This window comes from Hippichthys cyanospilos, chromosome 17 (genome assembly GCF_059441005.1).
Source record: "Hippichthys cyanospilos isolate Australia breed blue-spotted pipefish chromosome 17, RoL_Hcya_1.0, whole genome shotgun sequence".
In the NCBI taxonomy this organism is placed as follows: domain Eukaryota; kingdom Metazoa; phylum Chordata; class Actinopteri; order Syngnathiformes; family Syngnathidae; genus Hippichthys; species Hippichthys cyanospilos.
The window spans coordinates 1047719-1072022 of NC_142385.1; the positions used below are offsets into that span (position 1 = coordinate 1047719).

The following is a 24304-nucleotide window of genomic DNA, read 5'->3' on the forward strand; positions in this document are numbered from 1 at the left end:
CAAAACAGCAAAGACAAAGCCAACAGGTTCAAAGCATCAAAGTATCATAGCAACATGCCTACTGGGTGAGAGACATGGTCCTAGTGTCCGCCCCACAGCTCCCCCCCGAACACCCAGAAAGACATAACGGAAAACCCCACAGGGTATTCACCAGTCTGGCACCCTGAGACTCAGTCTGGTCCTGGGCGGTGTATGTGACACCAGGGCCCCAGGTGCGACAGGAGTAAGGGTGAGACGCTCAGTGTGAAAACCATGAGGTAGCGTTGGCAAAGGGATGTTCTGAAGTTCCGCAGTGGCAGTGCTGACCTGCATGCTGTCAGGCACAGTGGCTTCCGAGGGACGGCCGGTCGGGGCTGCGTCCCAGTCTGTGCCTGGGCATGAACCTGCTGCGGCACCAACACCAGCTGACCCGCTCTAATGTATACTCAGACCATACCTGCGGGCATGGTGAATCGGAGGGGTGGCTGAATGATGGTGGCTGGAGGCCTACTGCTGAGGCCAGACGGACATCGGTAGTAGATGAGGCCGCCCGGCTGGAAGATCCCGGTCGACTCCCAGGGACTCCGAAATTGGACTGCACAGCCGTTCTCACCAGCGCCCGTACCAGCCTGTTGCTGGCTGGCTCGATCCCTGGTGCGCCAAGGGACTGGGCGACGGGTGAGAGGACCCTTGTCGGGGTGCTGGCTGGCTGACGTGGTACAAGCTTGCTGCATTACCTGACGTATAGTAGGCTGGTGGAGGAATGTCACGATGTGGGACGTCTGCGGTGATTCCTCGCTGAAACATTCTGACGTCCGGGGTCACCCATGTGGCGAGACTACATCTCCAACAGCCTGACTAAACTTTCTAACGTCTGGGATAATAATATGGCAAGATGACCCATCCGGGGTCACCCATTCTAACGTCCAGGGTCACCAATGTGGCGAGGCGAAAAAAACCACACGTTGCTGTGCTAGTGGAGATCTTTACTCTTCGCATGCCATCACAAAACTGATACAACAAAGTCCAAAACAGCAAAGACAAAGCCAACAGGTTCAAAGCATCAAAGGATCATAGCAACATGCCATGGTTCTAGTGTCCGCCACAATGTGTGTGTGTGTGTATATATATATATATATATATATATATATATATATATATATATATATATATATATATATATATATATATATATATATATATATATATATACATATACACACACACACACACACAGTGGGCCCCCGTGTTACGAATTTAATCCGTATGACGGGCAATCCAAACCTATGTTAATTAGTGAATGCGTGCAACTCGTGCAAAAACCTTAGGTAACAACATCACGACTTTTTACACATATTAAAAATTAGTAACATAATCTACTGTACAGTTAAAATTAATAACATAAATATACAAAGGAAAAATGACATTTACGTTTGGGGTGACGTGACTTGAGCTGGTGGTGGGTAGAGGGGGAGGGGAGCAGAGACAAACCCGCAGAATTTATTTTTTTTCTTAAACAAGAACTTTTCTTAAAAGAGACCATATCACAGGCGATTTCCTTCTCTTTAATCCATAATAGAAGAAGCCTCTCCATTTTGTTGTTGACCAAGGTCCGTCTCCTGGCAAGAAAAGTCTTGCCCTTAGAAGATTGCCGAGCGGTTACGGCCAAACTCACTAGCAAGGTTAACTATGAGTGCGCCTCCTTCGTATTTTTTTATTATCTCCTGCTTCGTTTCTATTGTCATCATCCCCTTACTTCTTCCTTTACCGCCACTTGCAATTTTAGAATCCGACCAGCTGTGCCATCAAGCTAGATGAAGGCGTTCGGCCAATAGCATATCGGCATTTCTGTGATTGACGTGACGCCGGCCAATAGCATATCCGCATCTCTGTGACTGAGACCGTGACTGTGACCTTAATCGACCAATAGCATAAAACAGCACATTAAATGTCAGATTACTGAGTCATTTGTGTGCCATCTGGATGATATTATGCAAACTCGTTTGTAAGAGAAGTGGTTATACGTAAAAGAAAATGGCATGATGAATCATTGGGTAATGCTACCCAGTTGAACACTGAAACATTGCTGCTCCAACATGATAAGTTTAAAGCTTATCTCAGTCTCTGAATTGAACTGACACCATTTGAAAACTCACAGCTGCAACCTTAGTGAAGTGATAGAAAACATACATTTAGCAATTTAGATAATGACCCTGTTAAACCAACAATCTCCAAAGCATGTCAATCACCATTAATCATTTGATTAAACCACAGCGGTTTGAGCTAATGAAGATGATGGCAATAAGTAATGGACACCGAGGGACACCAGTCTTAATGCTTAGCTCCTTTTCATTCCCTTCATGGCCGTTTACACGGAGAGTGTGAAGGTTACTTTAAAATGTCAGCCATGTTCTTAGAGTTCAGGGGTCATACTGGGACTCATCCTGAATATTCTATGTTTAATTAAACCTCAGATTAGAGCAGTTCAGACACTTAATGAGACATATTTTTCCTAAGATAAGCCTTCCTCTGCATAACCAATAGATGCTTGTTTAATTTTTAATTAGGAATCAACAATATTGCATGGTATTGCTTCAGGAACACACATTATAACCGCAAAATAAGAATTGCAACTTCAAATTGCAAATATATATAGAGTTCATGTTTCTATCAGAAAGCTGACTGATGTTAAAGCATTCATAAGTGTCTTCTGAGATGATAGAAAGTACAGTGGGCCCCCGTGTTACGACCTTAATCCGTTCAGCGGCTATGCCCGTAACTCGAATTCGCCGAATGACAGGCAATCCAAACCTATTAGTGAATTAGTGAATGCGTGCAACGCATGCAAAAACCTTAGGTAAAAACATCATGACTTTATACATAAATTAAAACTTAATATAATCTATTGTACAGTTAAATTAAAGAACAAATATACAAAGGAAAAATGACATTTACCTTTGGGGCGACGTGACTTGAGCTGGTGGTGGGTGGAGGCGGAGGTTAGCAGAGACGAACCCGCAGGTTTATTTTTTTTCTTAAACAAAAACTTTTTTCAAACGAGATTTTTTTTAAACAATCTGTAAACTACCACCTTTATTACTTTCTCAAAGGACCCTATTTATACTAGGCACCGTTGAATTCGTTTGAAGCTTGGCAAGAGGAAATGGAGGAAATGTGCCAATACAGTATATCCCACCGGGGGGGGGGCTGCTGCTGCTGGCTACTCTAAAAAATACATCATCCTTCTCGCATTGTATGTCAAAACAGCGGCGCCACAAAAAAAAGATCAAGCACAAGCGTATGAACTGTTAATCTAAATAATTTCCAAAACATTATTTTGGGTGCAGCCTACGCGGCACAGTAACAGTTGATCCACGGACCGGTTCCGGTCCGCGGACCGGTGGTTGGACATACAGTACATGTATTGAGAAAATAACCTGACCCTAGTGAGGATAGGCAATTCAGAAAACAAAAAGCTTTTTTATTCGCTATATATTTTGCACCATAAAGCACACTTAAAATCCTTAAACGTTCTCAAAAATTTACAGTGCATCATATGTAAGTCGAATTGAAGTTGAATAAAGTTAAGTTAGTGGCTGACTGTACTGGTTTGTGCCTTATAACCCAGTACACTGTATACAGTATATGTACATTTCTAAAAATTAGGCCTGTTTGTTGAGATTGTGCTTTATTATTGGGTGTGCCTTAATATAGTACAAAACAAGTGGGTACTTTTACACAATATACTTTAATGACAAACAAATGCAAGAATAATTTATTATCCATCTGCTGGTAACTAAGTTAACATACAAGGTATACCATATACAGTACATGAATACATGTCAAATATTTGTAAAGGAACATTATGACACATGCCATCTAGCTCCATACACTGAGCAAATATTGAAACACATGCGCCAAGCTTCTTTGTCCCCTGTCACTTGTTTGACAGATGTACATGGATGTATCATGTGGGCCCTAATGTATTTTTAAACAGGCACAGCAGCAGATAGCAAATGAAGCGTCGCCAGGGCAACTCTCTGCGAATGGGTCCTCCATCTATCTGTTTGTCCTCACGCTCAGACATAAAAACCTACAATGACAGGAACACACATATTCCTACACAGCACTGAGAATAACTGCCATTCATCAACTTTCTTAGACCAATGGGCTTGCTAAAGGTCCCATCTTTCATTCTAAAGCACCTCCACTCTGCGGTGTCCAGCCGGGTCTGCACTCTGCCTGTGGAATGCAAACGCTCCTACCTCGTAGGACGATTGATGATTTTGGGAAACCATTGTTTATTCTCCAAATGCAAATCAAAGCCATCTTACTTCCCACATATACTGTTGCTATGTGTACAGAGAAGAGCAGGGAGAGAGGTAATGACCACGGACAGCATGCAGCTGTGAAACTTAATTAATCTTCACCCTTTATGCATTGTTTGGTGAAGGGACCATATTTCATATTTTTGCATAATGTGACCTAATAAGATATTGAATTACCTGAAGACTCAAATTCAGTTAAGTAAAAAGAATTACCCGAAGACTAAAAAAAAAAAAAAAAAAAAGATAAACAGAAATAACCACTATGGGTTAAACTGAACCTATGTCAAAAAATATATATGTTTAAAACAACCCGAGAAAATTAGTTATATTATAAAAAAAAATAAATTAAAAAAACGTGAACGGAATGTTTAGTCAAATTGACCCAAGAAATGTATTATCCGTATTTTGTCAACACAAATTGGATTATTTTTGTTTATTTTTAAAATTATTACCATAATGAGACGAGCTAGATGAGGTGGGTGTCAGATGGCAAATTAGCACTAACTGCCTGTTGCGGCTACCAGCAGCTCGTGTTAGCTAGGATTGCTACGGCACTATTACTGAAACTACTACTGCTATTTGTAAAAAAGACAGAGGATTTCCCATTCAGTCACCACCTGATTCATTCTAAAAATGTTTGTTAATATTTATTATTGACTGGCTTCGGTCTTCCCAATCCAATCTTGACACTAAAATGATGGGTCTAAAAAGGAACCCATCCCTGAGTAAAAGTACAGTAACCCAAAAAAGTTATGTCAGTAAACATTTTGGAGCTGAAAAGCTGCTAAATTTTACAGACACTCCTCAGCATTTACCTCTCAGTGTGTTAGGGGTTTAAGCAGTTCTTTCTTGTTTTTTTTTTCTTTTCTTTTTTTTTTAAGAAAAGATGTCTCTAAAGTAGGACATAAGTACAGTGGGCCCCCGGGTTACGAACTTAATCCGTTCAGCGGCTACGCTCGTAACTCGAACTGCTCGTATTAGTGAATGCGTGCAACGCGTGCAAAAACTTTAGGTAAAAACATCACGACTTTATACACATATTAAAAATGAGTAACAAAATCTACTGTACAGTTAAATTAAATAACATATACAAAGGAAAAATGACATTTACCTTTGGAGCGCCGTGACTTGAGCTGGGTGGAGGCGGAGGGGAGCAGAGACCAACCCGCAAAGTTAACACAGTTACGCTGATATGCTATTGCTCTTACAATGTCACAGTCACTGTTTCAGTCACGGTGTCAGTCACGGAGATGCTAAAACATATCACCGGCGATTTCCTTCTCTTTAATCCATAATAGAAGAAGCCTCTCCATTTTGTTGTCGAGAGAGGTCCATCCCCCGGCAAGGAAAGTCTTGCCCTTAGAAGATTGCCGAGCGGTTTCGTCCATAGTCACGAGCAAGGTTAATTATGCGTGTGCCTCCCTCTTTTTTTTTTTTATTATCTCCTGCTTCGTTTCTATTGTCATCATCCTCTTACTTCTTCCTTTACCGCTACTAGCAATTTTAGAAGCTATGTCTAACAGATAAAGTTTGCAAAGTATTCACAACATTCCTTCCTTCCGTTTTTCACTCATTTTCTCTCCTTCCTTCCATCCCGACCAGCTGTGCCATCAAGCTAGATAAAGGCGTTCGGCCAATAGCATATCGGCATTTTTGTGATTGACGTGACGCCGGCCAATAGCATCTCCGTGAGTGAGACCGGGTGACCTTAATCGACCAATAGCATATTGGCATCTCCGTGACTGACTCCGTGACTGACACCGTGACTGAGACAGTGACTGTGGCGTTGTAAGAGCAATAGTGTTCACGTACTGTCACAAGCGTCAACTGCTGACTTTGTTGGCGCAGCTAAGCGAAAATATATTTGCATACACAATGGCCGGCATGTCGGATTGTTCGTAAGACGAAAGGTTTGTTCGTAAGTGGGGGACAAAAATCTCCGTGGTCAACGCTCGTAAGTTGAAATGTTCGTAACAGGGTGTTCGTAAACCGAGGTCGACTGTACTGCAAAGTCATATGGAAGCCCAATCTCAAGATAAATTTAAAAAACAAATGCTGACATAAGCAGTTTGTGTTGAAGGCATGATGCTGCTGTAAACAGGCAGTTTGAAAAATATGACACAAAAATAACATAACACCAACAACAAAAATCTGTCCACCATCTTTCTGCGTAAATATCTCAAGTTACGACCTGCGACTTACCAGGGGTGTCACTAGACCTAATACTGTACTGGGGCACAACTTGGGCACAAAGAATTCATGAGAGCGGGCATAGTGCATGAAAAAAACCAAAACATTTTTAGCACTTATTTATCATAGAAAACAAATAGTTTTTTAAACTACCCAATCATATCAGTCTATGTTGCTGTCTCGATCTTTGATTAACCACCTGACATGAACTACCTATGCACTTTACTCTAGCCCTCTAAACCATTACTGATAAAAGCAAAAAGGGAGAGCAATAAATCTTTTTTTTATCTTTTTGGAATTATATCCCTAAAGTGAAAAAAAAAAAAAAAAACTAATTTAAAGGTGTTGAATGAATGTGAATAAGACTGGATGATGTTAGAATCATTTTGAATGTTTGACTGTTTGAATTGGTGAAAAATGAAAAAATTAAAATTAAAACACAGAAAAAAAATCATAAAATTTGAAAAAATATGAATAATTATAATTGTTTTTGTGAATACTTAAATGTATGAAAATAATTGCTTTAATAATGTTATAACCTAGGAATTTTACAAATTATTATAAAGTATTAAAATAACCGAATGACCTTATGTCAAATGTAATCAACTGTTTCAAGTTAAATGTTTATAGTTAAATGTCAATTGCCCAATGGAAGTTAATGGGACATTTTGGAATAGAAAATCAGGATTTGTGGGAAAATGGTAAATATTTGGCATAAGAAAAAGTCATGCATGAATATGAAGAATAATATGAAATTGGAAGTATCAAAAACAAAACCACAAAAAAAAACTAATAAATCTGAGAAGGAAAGAAAACATGTGAACCCAATCAGGGATTATACCACCATTTCCTCACGTGCAGAACCAGTATTTTAACCACATTACCTAGTAACCTTTCTATTCGGCAGCAATAAAATTCCAATTGTGAATGAATGGGATTGTGTACCGTTGGAAATAATGTTGATATGGTTCGCAGGAAAATATGAAATTGCTGTAAAAATGTGAATTATTGGAATGTTGGCATTGATCCCTAAGGCTAAATTCATTAGGTAAATTTTGTAAATGTGAAATCGGAAAACTTTAAATGTGAAATTTATAATTGGCTATTATAAAAAGTGAATGTTAATTCGAAATCAAAAATATGGTCTCTGCACATGAATAGAGTATCACAATAATTAGCCATGTGAGCATTTCTCTAACTCATTCATTTCATTTTAGGCACAATTTCCGTCGTTCCAATAATTCATAAATATTAATATTTTCCCTTTATTCCATATTTTTCACCTATAGTAGTTCATAATTCATTCTCAATGGCATATTTAAGATTTTACACTTGAAGTTTCCCCATTTCACATACACATCATTCAGTTTGTTCCTTTCACATTTTCACCATTACTAATATTCACACATTCCAATAATTCATATCTATTTTAATATTCTCACCAAAACTTTGTAACCTTTCCTTTTTTGCCATTACTTATTCGATTTAAACCCTTCCAACTATAATCCATTACCCCAATTCCCACCATTTCATGGGTGTATCCATTTTCCTCTTCCCACAATTCCAAATTTTCCCACAATTCCACTTTTTTTTCAGTTTTTCCCTTGTATCTTCTACATTATTTGGCCTATTCAAACCGTTCCAACTTTGTAATATTCAGAATACTTCACAGATACAAGCATTCAAACATTCCACATCATTTCACCATTCAACGCCTCTACCTTCTGCGTTTTCGTCTTCATGCACAATTTCTTCAGGAATTGCAAAATTTCCTGTTGTTACTGTCTTTTTTTAGCTTCCATGTATGCCTGAGTTTTTAGATTTGCTGTTTCCATTGAATCATTTTATTTTCACTTGAAATACATAGATGTTGTGTTTTTACTTTTTGCTACAACCTCTTCAGTATTGCAAAACAAGATGAGTCAAATCTTGTTTGCAAACCAAGTCTTTTGAAATCTTTCTTTTACCCAGAAAGATTTCACTACAGTGGCAAACATGTTTGTAACCTTGTTTTTGCAGGAAGATTATTGTGGATGCCACCTTTTGCAGATTTACACTTCTCAGTCTTCTTTACAGTCCATGATTATGATTATTTATTATTTATTTTTTTAACTAAAGTGATATTTCACACTACTCAAATAAGTGAGAAACATTGGTGTTCATTTTAATGGTGACTTATATCAATCGCTTAAATCTCACTTTGATTATCATTCTCATGCTTCTACTACTCTGTATTAGCTTCGATACAGAGCATTTTTCATCAACACTGAACGGATATGTCATTGCTTTTGTCATTGAAGGTACACTTCAGCACAACTATAAACCTGTGGCGCTAGGTAGCCCCATATGCACACCTAAGAATGGTAAGGCAAACTAGAGGGGGATGGGAATATCTCGTAAATTCATAGTTCACTGTCTGAAATAAAGGCATAAACCTGGCCATTAACCTGATCACAGCACTTGACGTGGACGTATAGGAAGAAAACAAACAAAAAAAAACATTCAAACTCCACCGTATATCTTTCTGTGATTGAAAATACGGTTCTATATATTCTGGATGGTGGAATAGTTGAAGCTTCCCATCCCAGTTCTGAGCAGAAGCAGGCACTGACCATCTCAGGAAAATAATTGGCTCGAGGTCAGCCCGTCCCTTGGCTGACAGGCTGTACAAAATCTTCAACATTCCCCGTTGTTATCTGAGAACAAAAGTTATCACTTGTAACCTCATGCACTACTTTGATGATGCATCAAACTAAATTGTTTTCTATTTCAGCTGTCACTCATGTTTGACAAAATTGTTGCCCTGTGCTCATTAATTGGCGGTGTTGCATACGGATACACAGCGGAGACAGAGAAAAGAAAGTGTAAATCTCTACCAATGTGTTTTTTTGTTTGTTTTTTTTTTTGACACACACTAGCCAGGAGTTCATACAACAGTAACTATAGGAAAACCTACAAGGTAGCCAAGTTTAGGAAACACCATATTTCTCCATGTATAAATTAGTTTTTTTTCCCCTCATTTTCAACCCCCATATTGGGGGGGGGGGGGACTTATACCCACATAACTCAGAACCAGACCAATTTTCCCCACATATCTGTATTTGAATAACATTATTTCAAATGTGAAATAATATCTTGTCATTTACAACAGTGGTCCCCAACCCCCGGTCCGCGGACCAGTACCGGTCCGTGGATCAACTGGTACCGGACCGCGTGGGCTGCACCCGAAATAATGTTTTGGAGATGATTTAGTTTAATGGTACACGCATACCGAACACGAACGAGGCAAAAAAAACTGAGCGTTTTGTATTGTAGTCAATGGAGTTTGCATGACTGGGTGCGAATGAATGTTATTCAAACACATTCCACGATATGTGGAAAAAAAATTGGTCTGTTTTGAGTTATGTGGTTATAAGTGGAATATAATACCAACCCTTAAGGGGTGAAAATTGGGGAAATACGGTATATTGTGTTTCTACAAATTGGAATTACACCCAATGTACTGTACTTAAAACAATCCCAAACGTACCTTACTGGGGATTTATTTACAAACAGACTATTTAAATATTTTACCAGTCTTCAAATTTCACGTCATCTGTTTGTGATCGCGCTAGATTTGAAAGAGGCAACACAGCCTGACTCAAATCATTCCTTATTGATGTAGTCCGCACACATCCTTCACAAGTCTTCAGGCTCCCAGGACCCCCCGTTGTTGCTCCCCACCATCCTTGGCCAGGCTTTCCACCTCATTTCTCTCCATTTTTTTCTTCTGTCATCATTTTGCAGCCCCTTTATCCCTTTTTTAAGCTTTGGTTATCTCCAATGTCTTGCTCTTTCTCCCCTCCATCATGTGGTAGTTGCCAAAGCTGTATTTTAAAGCTGTATCTGCGCATTAGAGGCTTTTCTGGGGCCGTACCCATGACTGCAGCTCTGCACCGCTCCACAGACTTGCAGGCTCACATGGGAGAACCAGATAGAGCATGAGCGAGTGAGAAAATGAGAGTGAGGTTTTGTAAACGGACAAGACAGAATTAAGGAGCAAAAGTGGGTGGCAGCATGGTTCACTAGATAAAATTGACAGAGCGTGGTTGGGAGACATGGGGAGGATCGCGAATATGTGCATTTGTGGGAAGGTGCGATAAACGGATAGATGAAAATAGAAGTAATGTCTCCCCTGTTGTCTTCTTGGCATCATATCACATCACATTCAGCCAGAGCATGCGTCACTGCCTGTTCCTGATGACATCTCATTGTACTGTCACAAGCAGGGTCGCTCTCCAGACACATTTGTTGTTTGTGGTGCCAATATGTTGGACACTGCTTTTCCCCACCAAACCCTGTCACTTGTCAAGTCAGTTCGACGCCAACTGAGTCATTGATATTTGTACAGTCTGACCCCCAACTTTACTGTCACTAAAACTAGTTAAGAGTTTCTAAACCTGCAGCCATTCCCCAATGCCAATTCACTTCAATTTAGTGGTTAAGCTGAAGCCCAAGCAAAAAAATAAATAAATGAAATAAAATACAGCTTCCCTGAATAAGCAGACGGAGAAGGCAGGTGTTAAAGTGAGATAGCCACACAAGGTTTGAGCCATGCTGTCACTCCAGTACCATCAAAGAAACACTATTAGGTCCATGGAGCAATAAATAGTTGAAGACAAAAATGCTCTTAAAACTTTATTTCGACTTCTTTCAAGATGATTTTAAAATCATCCGATATTTCACCTATATACTGTAAACCCTCAGCAATAATACGACACTTGTACAGTTGCATAAAAATATCTTTTTTTTTCTTTTTTACTTATATTTTTATAATATTGTAGTTTTAAATTTCCGTATGTTTATGCACTGTGGCCTGCAGTCTCACTTTACACCCTATACACTATAATACACTTCTATACACTCAAAGTTCTTTATTGGTCAAAAATGTCACACAACTCTTTGAGTGACTAAGCCAAAAAGTTTGGTCAAACAACTATCAATCAATCAAATTTTATTTGGATAGCCCTGAATCACTGAAGTCTCAAAGGGCTTCACAGATGAAAAGAGGTCATTTCGTGACTTCTTTCGAAAAAAAAATCATACAAAGACATCTTTTTTACACAGGTAAAAAAGCTACACAACAGCATCCCCTGTAAAAGCTCCCAGAAGGGGAAAGAAAAACTCAAATATCCCAATTTGGGGAAAATCAGAAACCTTCAGAAGGGACCACAGGTGGGAGGAGCCCACTTCCGGGCACACAGGTTGAAGTGGATGTGAAGGGAATCGTATATTAGGTTGTTACCATTATGTGCTTATTTCTTATCTAGAATAGTGTTCATTGTCATCCATCTATGCAATCCTAGTTCATCTTGACCCAGTCCTTAGATAGAGCTGACGCAGGAAAGTGTGAGCCTGGACTTTAGCCCAGCTGTTAGTGGCACCCGGCTGGCTCTTTTGTTGTTTCTTGTCATGTGCAATGCTTTGCTGAATGAATAAAAAGGAGGTCGGGACGCTTGAGTAACAAAAATGCTGTGGGCAGTGCAGTATGCCAAGCTTTTCCCTTTGCCTGAGCAGAGAAAAGTCAATCTTGGCTGGTCGGAGTTACTCTTTAGCTAGGCTTGTCCTAGTCTTCTTTTCGAGATTTCCCTGATAGTGGATGCTGCATGTACCAAATACAGACAAATAGATACACAACACAGACAAATATGGGTACACAATATAGATTACAGAAAACATGTTGTGCTATATAGTGCAAAGATGACTTGACAGCAGGCAAAGCCATTGGGAGGGAACCGTCCTTACAGTCCAACCAAGTGGACCGCAGACGGTCAATCTCTCAACCCGTCGTGGTTGATCAGCGCAGGGCCAGATGGGGGCGTTCAAGTCAACCTTCGCCATCTAGCTAGCCCCCTCTCCGAAGGGGGCTGGAAAAAGAAGAAGAAAGCTGCAGGCTGGCCCATTAAATAAATGCTTTCGAGTATAAACGTGTTTTTAGTTGGGATTAAAGATTTCTACTGAGGTGGCTGTGCAAGCCTCCATAGGTAGGACATTCCATAGTACTGGCGCAAGAATGGAAAAGGCCCTTGATCCCGCGGACTTCTTTTTAGCCCATGGGGTCGATAACAAACCGTTATGTGACTGAAGTTGTCGGGATGGAACATATGGTGATGCTAAGTCGACAAGATGGGAAGGAGCTGAATCGTATAAAATATTATAAGTAATTAACAACACCTTAAAATCACATCTCATGTGTATTGGAAGCCAATGCAGGTCAGCTAGAATCGGAGTAATAAGATCAAACTTTCTCGTCTTTGTCAAACGTCTTGCTGCTGCATTTTGTCCAGACTGCAGGCTTTTGACGCAGAACATGGGAAGCCCAGAAAACAGAACATTACAATAGTCTAGGCGCGATGTAACAAAAGCATGAATTAATGTTTCAGCATCGCTAGGAGAAAGAATAGTGCGAATTTTAGCTATACAGTGATCCCCCCTACTTCGCGGTTAACGGGGGCTGTCAACTCCCCGCGAAGTCTGAAACCCGCGAAGTAGGATATCACTTCCTCGATTTCTATGTACGCCCCAATATAGCCACAGAAACCATAAACAATCCTTTTTTTTTGTATTTTTTGCCCATTTTATTTCCTTTCTCCTATTATTTAACATTACATTATCCTTGTTAACATTATTAACATTATTGTATATCATTAAATAACTAATATTACTTAGTTTGTTGAGAATTATTTCTCAGGACTGGTTATCTGCATCAAGACTCCGGTGAGAGAGTTCGCAAGTCATCACGTTGAACTTCACATTTATTTTGGCTCATGTATGGTGTATCATGTAGTATCTGTTGAATAATAAATCAACAACAATCTTAAAGTCAGTAAACTAACAACTAAACACTTAATCTATGAATTTACTGTATTTTTAGCCGACATTAGCGGGTTAGCAACAACTAACAACAACTACTAACTGTAAAGTGCAACTTCTACACAAACGAACACATAAACAGAATAAACACTCATCACTTACCAAACATAAACAGTAGCGTGCGTTATCAACATAAATGATAATAAACTATAAAAATGAGCTTACGTTGTCATTCACTACGTCACCGTAAGGAGCCAAATGACGCACAGAGAATGTAAATCAGGAAACGGAAATGCAACGCAACCCGACAAATTAAAAGCATCCATTTCAAAATAAGATAAAAAACGTCACGAACTCTAACGCTTGAAGAATTCTTAACATAGTTATTAACTAATATTACTTTGTTATTTGATTAATACAGTACTGTATGATGTACTTTTTTGCTTTTTTCAATTTTTGTACATTTATCAAATGATTTATTATTTTGAAATATTTTTTATTTTTCTTGGAAAAAAACGCAAAGTACTGAGACCGCGATATCTGAGACCGCAAAGTAGGAGGAATCACTGTATTGCAAAGGTGAAAAATTGCCGTTCTTCTCGTGTTATTAATATGTGTCCGAAAAGAGAGAGCTGAATTTAAAATCACGCCGAGGTTTTTTGCAAAACTACTTTGGGACAGTTAGCCAAGTTCAACGTGGTATTCTTAAGTGCTGATGATCGATGAGCAGGGTAAATAATTACCATCTCTGATTTACTAGGGTTAAGAAGCAGAAAATTGGAAAACGTCCATTGTTTAATCTCGGCAAGGCAGGCCTCCAGTTAACTGCAGTTGCACGGATCTGTTATTTCTCAAGGCATGTATCAAGCAGGCAGGTATCATCAGCATAGCAATGAACTAAACCATTACTTGGAAAAATGTGTCTCAACTGTGACTGATCCATTTTTTTCTTGCACCCAATCAAACAACACTGAGTCAAATGGAGTAATGGATCATTGCTTTTTTGACCCAGATTGGGTTATGTTTTTGACAACTGGTTTTACAAAAGATTTGAGATGTTTCTTCTCCTTATATAGGGGAGAGCATTCACTTATGACAGTTGATTTACAAAAACACACATGCAACTCTGTTACTGTATCTTAGTTCTGGTGCTGAATTATTATATTCCACAGAGTTTGCTGCTCTGTTTTTTAAAACATTTTTTGTCAACTCCCTAGTAAAACATTTCATCTTATGTTGGCCAGTGACACCCATGACTACAAAAGACATTCAGTCTACTCCATTGATGTGTTTGGTCTTGTCCATCATGAAGTATTCAATGGTTTGCATCTTGTGTGTTTCTAGCCCATTTTGTACTCAAGCAACCATAAAATTTAAGATTGATTTATTTTTTCCTGAAATTATTTTTAAATTCGCTAAAAAAGTGGGTCAACTTAGTTGACCTGTCATATATGAATAATGTTAGAGCCCCCCCCCAATCAAAAAAGGTTTGTTGCACGCAATCTCTACCACATCTCCTTCAACCGGGCTCTGGGCAACTAAAATGGTTGCTAGCGAGCTGTGTGTCCTCTGTCGTGTGTTCATTTTATAGCTTAGCACAGCTAAACTTTGGTTTTGATTGTCAGTATGATCTTATACATTATATACCAGATGATCACAAAACAGATAGAATTGGATCAAGTTCATTCTGTACCGCAATAGTGCAGCACAAAAATAAAAATAAATAAATAAAAGAAATAAAAATAACCACCCTCTGAGTAGCCTAGAAAAAGTGTGAAAAACGATCTGTCATTTTGGCTTTTTCTCAATTTGGCACACTTTTATCAGTTTCAATGACAAAGCTGTCATCCAGCAAATTGTGTCATCAAGAGCTCAATAAAGTCTTTGTGAAAAGGGCATTAAGGGAGCTGATTGTAAGTATTTACCTAGTTAAGCGGTACGAAAGGAAACAATCCAGCTGATTATATTATGCTCATGGTTAGAATTCACCACACCATTAACTTGAAGGCACATAGAACACCTTAAAAATTATTAATGAATAGTATTCAGCCAGAGTATCATGGTAAAATTAAACCTTCATATACCAAAAGAGGAAAATATACTCTAATATGCTATGTGTACATTGTCTACTCAGTGAGCTATGCAGAAAATCAACTATGGATTCTAAATATTCATGCCATGGAACACTGTCAGATTGGTTTAAAACAAATCTGCCTCAAGGTAATATTTGTAGGACTAAGAACTCTAACTTCAATCTGCTTTTTGGTGTCAGCGGGTGATCCTCTATGGTGACTGCCTTTGGTGTCATCATGCTTTTACTTTTTAAACCGGGAGAAGTTTGGAAAGAAGCCAGCACTGCCCATTTTTTGCCTCCCTCTCATGTGTCTGTATATGTATGTACGTGTCTCTAGACAAAAATCGGATAAGTGGCATCCTGACCTCGCAGACGGAGCCCTACGACCTGTCTTTTTCACGCTCCTTCCAGAGTCTGTCCCACCTGCCGCCCTCCTACGAGGCGGCCATCAAAGCCGACCTCAACCACTTCTCATCCCTGAAGAAACTGAGTAGGTCCAAATTCACAGCACGTATGCAAGAGCAGGAACCCTGATGTCATGCATGATTTCTTTGCCTTGAGCGACAAGACCATGAGCAACTTTTTCAAGGCTAGTATATACATGCCATTGTGAGGTAACTTTAATAGATGAAAACCACTGAACCAAAGTTACAATGGAAAAAAAAAAATCATTTCAATTTGTGAAGACAGTGGAACCTTTGAAGTCAGACACAATTTGCCACATGGCGCAATTTGAACTATGGTTTGGTTGTAAACTGAAGCCTTTTTGTTCTTAAAAAAAATGGTTCCACTTGTACAAAGCATGCAAATCTGAATTTGAGGTGTTCAGGAATGTTATGTTGATATAAAGACATACAGAACCTGATTGTTACATTGCAACACTGAGAACTCAACAAGTGGACCCCAACAGTGTTGCTCCAGGCTCGCTTAGTCCGGAAATGGCAGATGGAACTCAGGTGCCACAAAACAAATATACAATATCTTAAATGCAGGTCAGTGTTTTTGATGGTGTTCAGTCATTCAAGAAAGGCCTTAATGGAATGCCACTGAGTTTACACTGTAAACTTGAAATAAGAACACTGAAGAAAGTACTCTCAACTCAGACTCTATTCTGAGTCGATTCAGTTCGAAATGTACAACTTTGGGGATGATTCTGATGTACTGCACATTGTGGGACCAGTTTTTTAGGGGAAAAAAGGGGTTGTTCACATTAAACACATATCCGAATTGTATACTGTTACACTATGTGTGCAATATATCTGTAGTATCCGTTGGTCTTGACCTTTCTCAGTACATTAATAGTTTCTATTTTAAGTGTGTTTAATACCATAATGAAATGGTGCAGTGTGGGTTACTAACATAGTATTAACATGCAAAAACTGAAACTGTCATTATGGGTTTTGTGACACGACTGAGAGGCCTCAAAATGTATTTCACTTTTTTCTATTAGCACCGCATATTGTGGTCGATCATGCACTAAGCATAAACATTAATTATTTTCTCATCAAATTTAGAGCTTGTGAATAAGGCTAATGTATAGACATGATGGTTTGAAATTTTTGGTTGAATTGCAAAGTGTACTACTTCACGGACTTTCAACTTTGAGGGTTCCACTGTACAGTCAATGTAATCTGTCTTTGTATCTCCAAAAACAATAACTTAGTCTTTCTAGGTTGCACTACTGTCCTCTAACCATACATTTTAGTGGTCTTATGCCTTGCCCAGCTCATTATTGATTTAGCTTTGCTTTGGTGGAGTTCTCGAGCAGAGTGTGGTTTCATTTCATGAAATTCTTAAGGTGGAACACAAATATTCCTTAAGGCTTGTATAATTTCATATTTACTGTGTCACTTCATTGCTAACTCCCAGTCAAAGACAGAGGAGTCTTCGACAGCTCCTTCCATCAGGTCTCATTCCAATACGCCTCACACACTTTTAGCTGCCAGGCACAAGTCTAGCAAAACAATAATGGAGCAAGATGCACTTCCTTTGGTCGTTTCTGACAATAAACACTTTTGTTTTGGTGCACCACAATTCTACAAAGGCAATAAAATACGGAAGCCTGAATAAGTGCCTTTAAACCAAATGTCTGAAAACATATGGATGGTCCGTGAGTTGCGCTATCATCTTGCATCTGCTTTGAGAGCAAATCAGTTGTTGCATCAAAGGTCCACATTGCACTGGACTGGATTGTGTTGGAGGAAGATTAGATGAGCTGTTTTCAGTGTTGGGTTATAGAAAAAGAGACAAATGCAGCAATGCTCATTAATGCAAACAAAATCAAAATAGAAAAAAATAATTGTGTGCCGTGGCAGGCAGTTTATTTTGTAAACCTTACAAATGATTATTTTAGAGTCTGACACAGTTGATGAGTATCCAATATGTGCATTACTGTCAAGAAAATGAACATCCTACTATGAATGGTCATTATAAATTGATTTGTGGAAAGCAGGTGTGTCTTGCCGCTTAAAGGGAGTAGCCTTGACAGGTGGCATAAAGAGGACCTCACATATACTGTACAGTAGCTCAGACACAAATGTCTTGTATAAGTTCTCACTAAGACTAAAGTCTGCTTCGTGTTTAAATTACACCCTACATCTTCTTACTGTGTGAGATCTTTAAACATTTGTATCACCAGACAGAAATAAAAACCAATGACATTTTATGGAACTGTTGATGCGGTAATATTAATTATTACTGTAAAATCCCATGTATAATACCCACCCAAATATAGAAAGACCTCTGAAAAAGAGTTTTTTGTATATATATATATATATATATATATATATATATATATATATATATATATATATATATATAAGCTTGTGTATAATCTTAGAGTGCTACAAGCTGCTAATGTTGTGGTCGTCGGTGCTAGGGAAATTGGTAGCTAGCAACCAACGCCATGTAATACAATGTCACCTTGACTAAGAATATTTAAGCATTGTTACTATGGTTGGAAAGATTTTACTTTGAAATTGGCCTCACAATGTTGCCTGCATATTTCATCATTATAGTATGAACAATTGCTGCTGCTGGCCTGGCAAGTTTCAGCCAGTGTGTGAGACATGTTTATTTATGTATTTATTTATGTATTTATTTCTTTATTTATTTATTTATCTATTTTAATTCATCATTTGGAATGAAAGTCCATTTTTTAAACATCCAGCTATTAGCAAAGATATGATGGGACAATGTTGAATAATTTTGTATGGAAAAAATGTGTCTTATTCGCAGGATTTGACAGTAATAATGTTGATATTACTTCTGTGTAATTTGCATTTGTTTGCATGATTTTATGTGGCATGTTGGTGCAACAGTGATTTCTTTATTAGAAATCTTTTCATGTCTGAATGCATGTTAGACATACACAGTACAGTATATCCATGAAAACCAATTACTTTCATGAATAATCCATTATGTAGAGTTACTCTATGCTGTTTAGCATGTACTGGATGCCACGTGTCTGTGTGATATGACAATGTTTGAATCTCCTTTTGTGTGATCTTTGAGAAATTTCCCTCCACAGCTTCCATAGCCTACTGTACAGTAGGCCTCTCAACGGATAAGCGGATACTCTGTGCCTGGCATGTCAAATAATCTAACTGCAAATCTGTGTCTTTTCCTTCACACTCAATGATTTTGTAAAGGTGACCATCTATTGTTTGAAATCTATCAGAAAAGTATTACTCTGGATAGACATTTTTTCCTTGTATTCCAACAATATATTCTCTCTGAATATCTTCCGAGTATCTGTTTTATCTCTCCTTATTTCTTCTGCAGCAGATAAAGAAGTTGAGGACTACTACTCTCGTAAACGGCACCTGCCTGACCTGGCAGCAAGAGGCACTCTTCCCTTGCATGTTCTCAAAATCACTAAAGACCAGGTAGGTAAACAATTTGCTAATTTTCTTCTATGACTGACTGACTTTGACTGTCACACTGCATTGCAGTAATGGTCAGTGTAAAACCACAGCTGAGTTTACACAAAATGATAGTGCACCCCAGTACTGTTTGAAAACAATAATAATTTGACTGATGAGTCAAATTATGATAGTCAACTACTGTATTATTAGGACTACAATAGGCACAGTGCATTACTGCACATTATGGGAACCAACCCAAGATGGCAAATGTCAAACTTCATTCAACTTCCAAACTTGATTTAACCCTGTAAAAATGGCATTTTTACTCATATGTAATTATTTGTTGGCAAATACAATGTAATGCATTTTTCAGACAGTAAAGTGAAAATAAATATGCAGGAAATTTCATTCTAGATGAACTAAAAATTTGACATGAGGTGCACCTGATTAGGAGAGAGAAATAGATAAATAACTTTAAATCCACCGGTAAATGCGGAAAGAATGAGTTTGAAAGTGTAACTAACTTGATTTCCATACAGATAAACTTCCATATACTAGAGCAGTCAAACACACTATTATGCCTTATAGTCTGAATATTATGGTAGAGTCTATAAAAATCCCCACATAACTAAACCAATGTGAAAGACCAGAGCCTGTGACTAACAATTTCCTTTTTTCTGCTCTGCTCCATTTATTTCATTATAAAGCATCGGGAACAACAGCAGCTTCAGACTCAAGTTGCACAGTCTGCCATCTTGCAGGCACTTCCGCAGTCACAGTCCTCCCAACCGCAATCCCAACAAAGACAAAGACCCCGCCGCGTCCAGAGGGCCATGTCCCAGGATCGGGTCCTATCTCCTCAGAGAGCCCTGCAGCAGGATTACAACACATCCTCTAATGGTATGTCCCCTTATGGAGGTCGGATTCTCTCAGACGAACAGCTGCTGTCCGCTGAACGTTTTCGATGCCAGGAGCGCTTACTTCCGCAGGACAGCCATACTTCCCAAGATCGCCTGTACACCAAAGACCGCATGTACTCCAAGGATCGACTCCTCTCACAGGATCACCTCTACTCGAAAGACCGTCACTACTCTCAAGAACGACTCTACTCACAAGATCGCTTATACTCATTTGACCGCCTTCTCTCTCAAGACCCCCTGCTCTCCCCGGACAAGCTGATGATGTCACTGAAGCGTGGCAAGGTCAGCAGTATCTCCGGTGGGTTTGACGGAAGCGACAAGTTCATGTCCCGAGCTATCTCGCACACAGACGTCTTCATACCCACCACGCCTCTTATGGATCCTTACAAGATGACCAAAATGCATTCCCATCCCAGTGCCAACAATGGCGGCGGTGGGGTCAGTGCCGGAACTCCGTGCGCAACAGCAGCTCCACACTCCAACACTTTAACAATGAACCAGACTGTATCAAAGCGGCAGGCATTTGCCGCCAGACGGACTCACACGGTGGAGCAGCTCCATTATGCTCCACAGCATCACCAGCAGCAGCAACATCCACAGCACTACCGCACAGGAAGCAAGACTGAGGTGACAGTGTAAATGGCACCCAAGGAGTGCCTAAACTGCACAGAAAAAAAGATAAATAAATAGATAAATAAAAGAAAACTTCCAATGGCCTAAGTAGGCCAGTGTCCTCACTACTCAGAGTAAGGCAGTAGTTATTTCACTTTTCTTTGACCCATGTTCCAGGACCAAGAACATCTGCTAGGTTAATGTGAGAGACCGGTAAAATGAGATACACTGTACACTACATTCAGATTATTTTAATTTGGGATTTGAAAAATTCTCATTTTCAAATGCAGACTCACACCCTCAATCTTCATTCTTTTATTCCTTCACAGGCCATGGCCTCATTCTGTGTCTTTTCAAGTCTCAAGTGACTCCTTTGTCCAGCCAATCTACAATATCAATTAACTTTTCTGGCAAATTTTAAAGGGCTTTGCAGAGTGAAGCTTGCAGGCCAAATTCCCCCTTGATTTCTGATGTGAAACAGATGAGCTTGGATGAACCTGTAATAATATTATAAATATATAAATACATTTGTGCACCCTTTCTTACTCGTAACTATAACGCATTTAAAATTGAGAGACTGAAATGGATGTTACTTGCATTTATAGGTGCCTCTAACTGATGTTCCATTACTAAAAATGAAGTGGTTATGTGGGTTACAAAGCACAATCATTAAGATTAAAATAGTTCTATAGTTTCAGATTTTTAGTGATGGCTTCCATTTTTTTTGGAAGCAAACTATGACAGTTCTTTAGTTTTGTTTCTTTTGCTTCAAGTCAATGATTGTAAATAAGCTATAATAGAAACATTATCCTGGACAGTTCTGAATTGAATGGACTTCATATTAGATTCTGTTGTGAATCAATTCTCTAAAAGAATATCTAAAAATTATCACTGTTTTGTGAGGTCAGATTAAAAACGCACTTAACCGAGTATTTGACACAAAAAGTACTAGTCTGTGTGTGTGATTGCAAAACTGTTTGTAGGGAGAAACAAATGAAAAAATTATATATATATATATATATATATATATATATATATATATATATATATATATATATATATATATATATATATATATATATATCACTGTTTATACTTAGATGTGTGTTCCGTGTTCCATTGACATCACTGAAGTTGAAGATTATGAAAATGGATTATACTGCTTGTTGGGACAAATAAAGATTCATATTTTTCTAAACAGTCACTATTGCTTCTTCAAGACGTTGTGTTGTGTATTTTCATTGGAACCACATTACTTTAGGATGACACAATGTGGTGCGCAAATAAATATTAGTCAGTTTCAGGTCTATATTCACATACATTAAACAATGTATAAAAAAAACATGTAGCTGTGTATCAAGCTTTTAAAAATATTGCACCCACGTGACAAAGGCACAACAATCAGATACAGGTATCAACAATTTTCCCTAGATGACTATAGTGACTTACCGTACTTCTCTAATTACAAGTTGACCTTGAGTATAAAGCAAACCAGTTTTACAAAATGAAGTATAAAAAACATGAGTATTAGTCTACCACTGACTTTAGTGGTTTTACATATCAATCAAAACACATGGTGCGTTATTAATATTGTGAAATACGGTACTTTTAGACACATTTCTTCATTGTATATCGAATAACAATGTTGTGGTTAGGGGGGCGTAAACAAGACAATTGGGAGGCAATGCACACGCGCGTAGACGCAAATGGTGAAACTGTTGCAACAATAAAAGTTTGATGTTTCATTGCTTATTTTTTTTTGACACAATTGAATATGAATACATCTAAAATGTGAAATCATCTAAAAGCCCTCAAAATCATCCTCGGACACGCCATATAGCTCCTCACATTTAAAGTCTAGATGTCTTCTCCTTCCTGCTCGTCATTTGTGCAAACATCCTTGTTTATCTTCATCTAATTTGTTTGAAATGGAAGTCTTCGGAGATGATATGATAAGATATGATCATCATTTTACATGGGAAGTTCTTTACCCAAGTGACGACTGATCAGAACGCCTTGAGATCAGAGAGTGGAAGGTTGCCCTTCGCTGTTTCTTCTCCCTACCTGCCGACATCCAAGCTGGCTTGTTCAAACACACGTTCAAGGGCTCAAGGTGACAAGTCAATTTGTCTTTTCCTTTTAAAAATGTGTCAAAGTCCGCCGGAAAACGTATTTACGCAGCCTTGACGAAAATGCAAACACGCTAAAATGGGTGCATATCAAATTAAAAGTATTGTATATATAATCGTTTTTAGTCTTTTAAATGATGTGATGTTACTTATTTCACATTCAAATCAAAGTAATTCAAACACAGATATGTGGGGAAAAAAATGGTCTGGTTCTGAGTTATGCTGGTTGACTTCCCCACAAACAAAATCCCCACACACAAAATCAGGGGTGTCAAACTCGTTTTAGCTTGCAGGCCGCACTTCGAACATTTATTGACCATGGAACAGTGGACTCTAGATTACAGCGTCCCTGAAATGTTTTTTTCACATTACAATGTTGAACACTAAGTTTTTTTTATACCCTCTTTAAGGCATTTATCCCGCTTAATGATTAACATAAACAACTTTCATGACCTGTGGGGTTCGTTGTGTGTGTTGTTTTGCCTCCCTCTTGAGGCGTTTTTAGGTAATTGCTCTTATTTTCCATTGACGTCAAACTGCCTCCGCTGCAACGCGTCACTACAATGCTAGTCTGCTATTGGTCGGCGTCTCAACTCCCTAAGATACTGGTCTATTATTGGTCAGCGTGATGGAGTCATGAAGATGCTGGTCTGCAATTGGTCAGCGCACAGGGTCACAAAGATGGCTCGATCTCATGTGAGGAGTGCTTTCAATATTGTATTTATTATGTATTTTAGTGCTTAATTCAAACGTGAATTGGTTATCCATGAGTCACAAGATTGCTCGTGATGTTAAAGGGAGAAGTGAGAAATGATTTCTTTGGGAACAAAGATGGAGGTAATCAAGAAATACCAAGAAAGCTAAGTTAGCCTAGCCTAGGCTACACTTACTAGGGAATATGGCCATAACAAGCGTCACTCAAAGATAAATAAATGCTTTATATATATATATATATATATATATATATATTGAAGGAAATTCATATTTTTCAAATTCAATATATCAATAAAATAGTGTGTACATGGAACTGTGTTATTCTAATACAGATTGACACGATGTAATGTCAGTATAAAGCAGATATGGTCCTGGCCCAGGGGAAATAAAGGCAAGTTGGCACCTCCAAAAGGAACAGATAGCATCCCCCAAGACAACATTCCACCAGGAACAAAAGGCTAGGTGTGGCCTTCAAGAGAAGATATCAGCCAGGGTTTATGGTGGACAGACCTCCTCCCGCTTCAAAGAACAAAGACTTTTGAAGACGCCATCCCCACACAAACAAACACCCACGCCTGCACGACACCATCCCCACACAAACAGACCCCCACGCACGCACACACGCACACACCGACACGCA

At 38.7% G+C, this 24304-nt stretch overlaps 1 protein-coding gene across 3 annotated transcripts in view; it reads left to right on the forward strand.

Annotated features, from left to right (window-relative positions):
• Positions 1-21810, forward strand: part of shisa6b (shisa family member 6b) — a 117292-nt gene extending 95482 nt beyond the window's left edge. Inside the window, exons 6-9 of one of the 3 annotated variants that reach the window (XM_088438251.1) lie at positions 8798-8860; positions 15761-15913; positions 19207-19310; positions 19997-21810. In XM_088438251.1, coding sequence (XP_088294377.1) covers positions 8798-8860; positions 15761-15913; positions 19207-19310; positions 19997-20848 — 1172 coding nt within the window. In that variant the 3' untranslated portion in view covers positions 20849-21810. The remainder of the gene's footprint in view (positions 1-8797; positions 8861-15760; positions 15914-19206; positions 19311-19996) is intronic. The other 2 variants (XM_088438252.1, XM_088438253.1) reach the window with 2 other exon arrangements.
• Positions 21811-24304: the final 2494 nt, after the last annotated feature.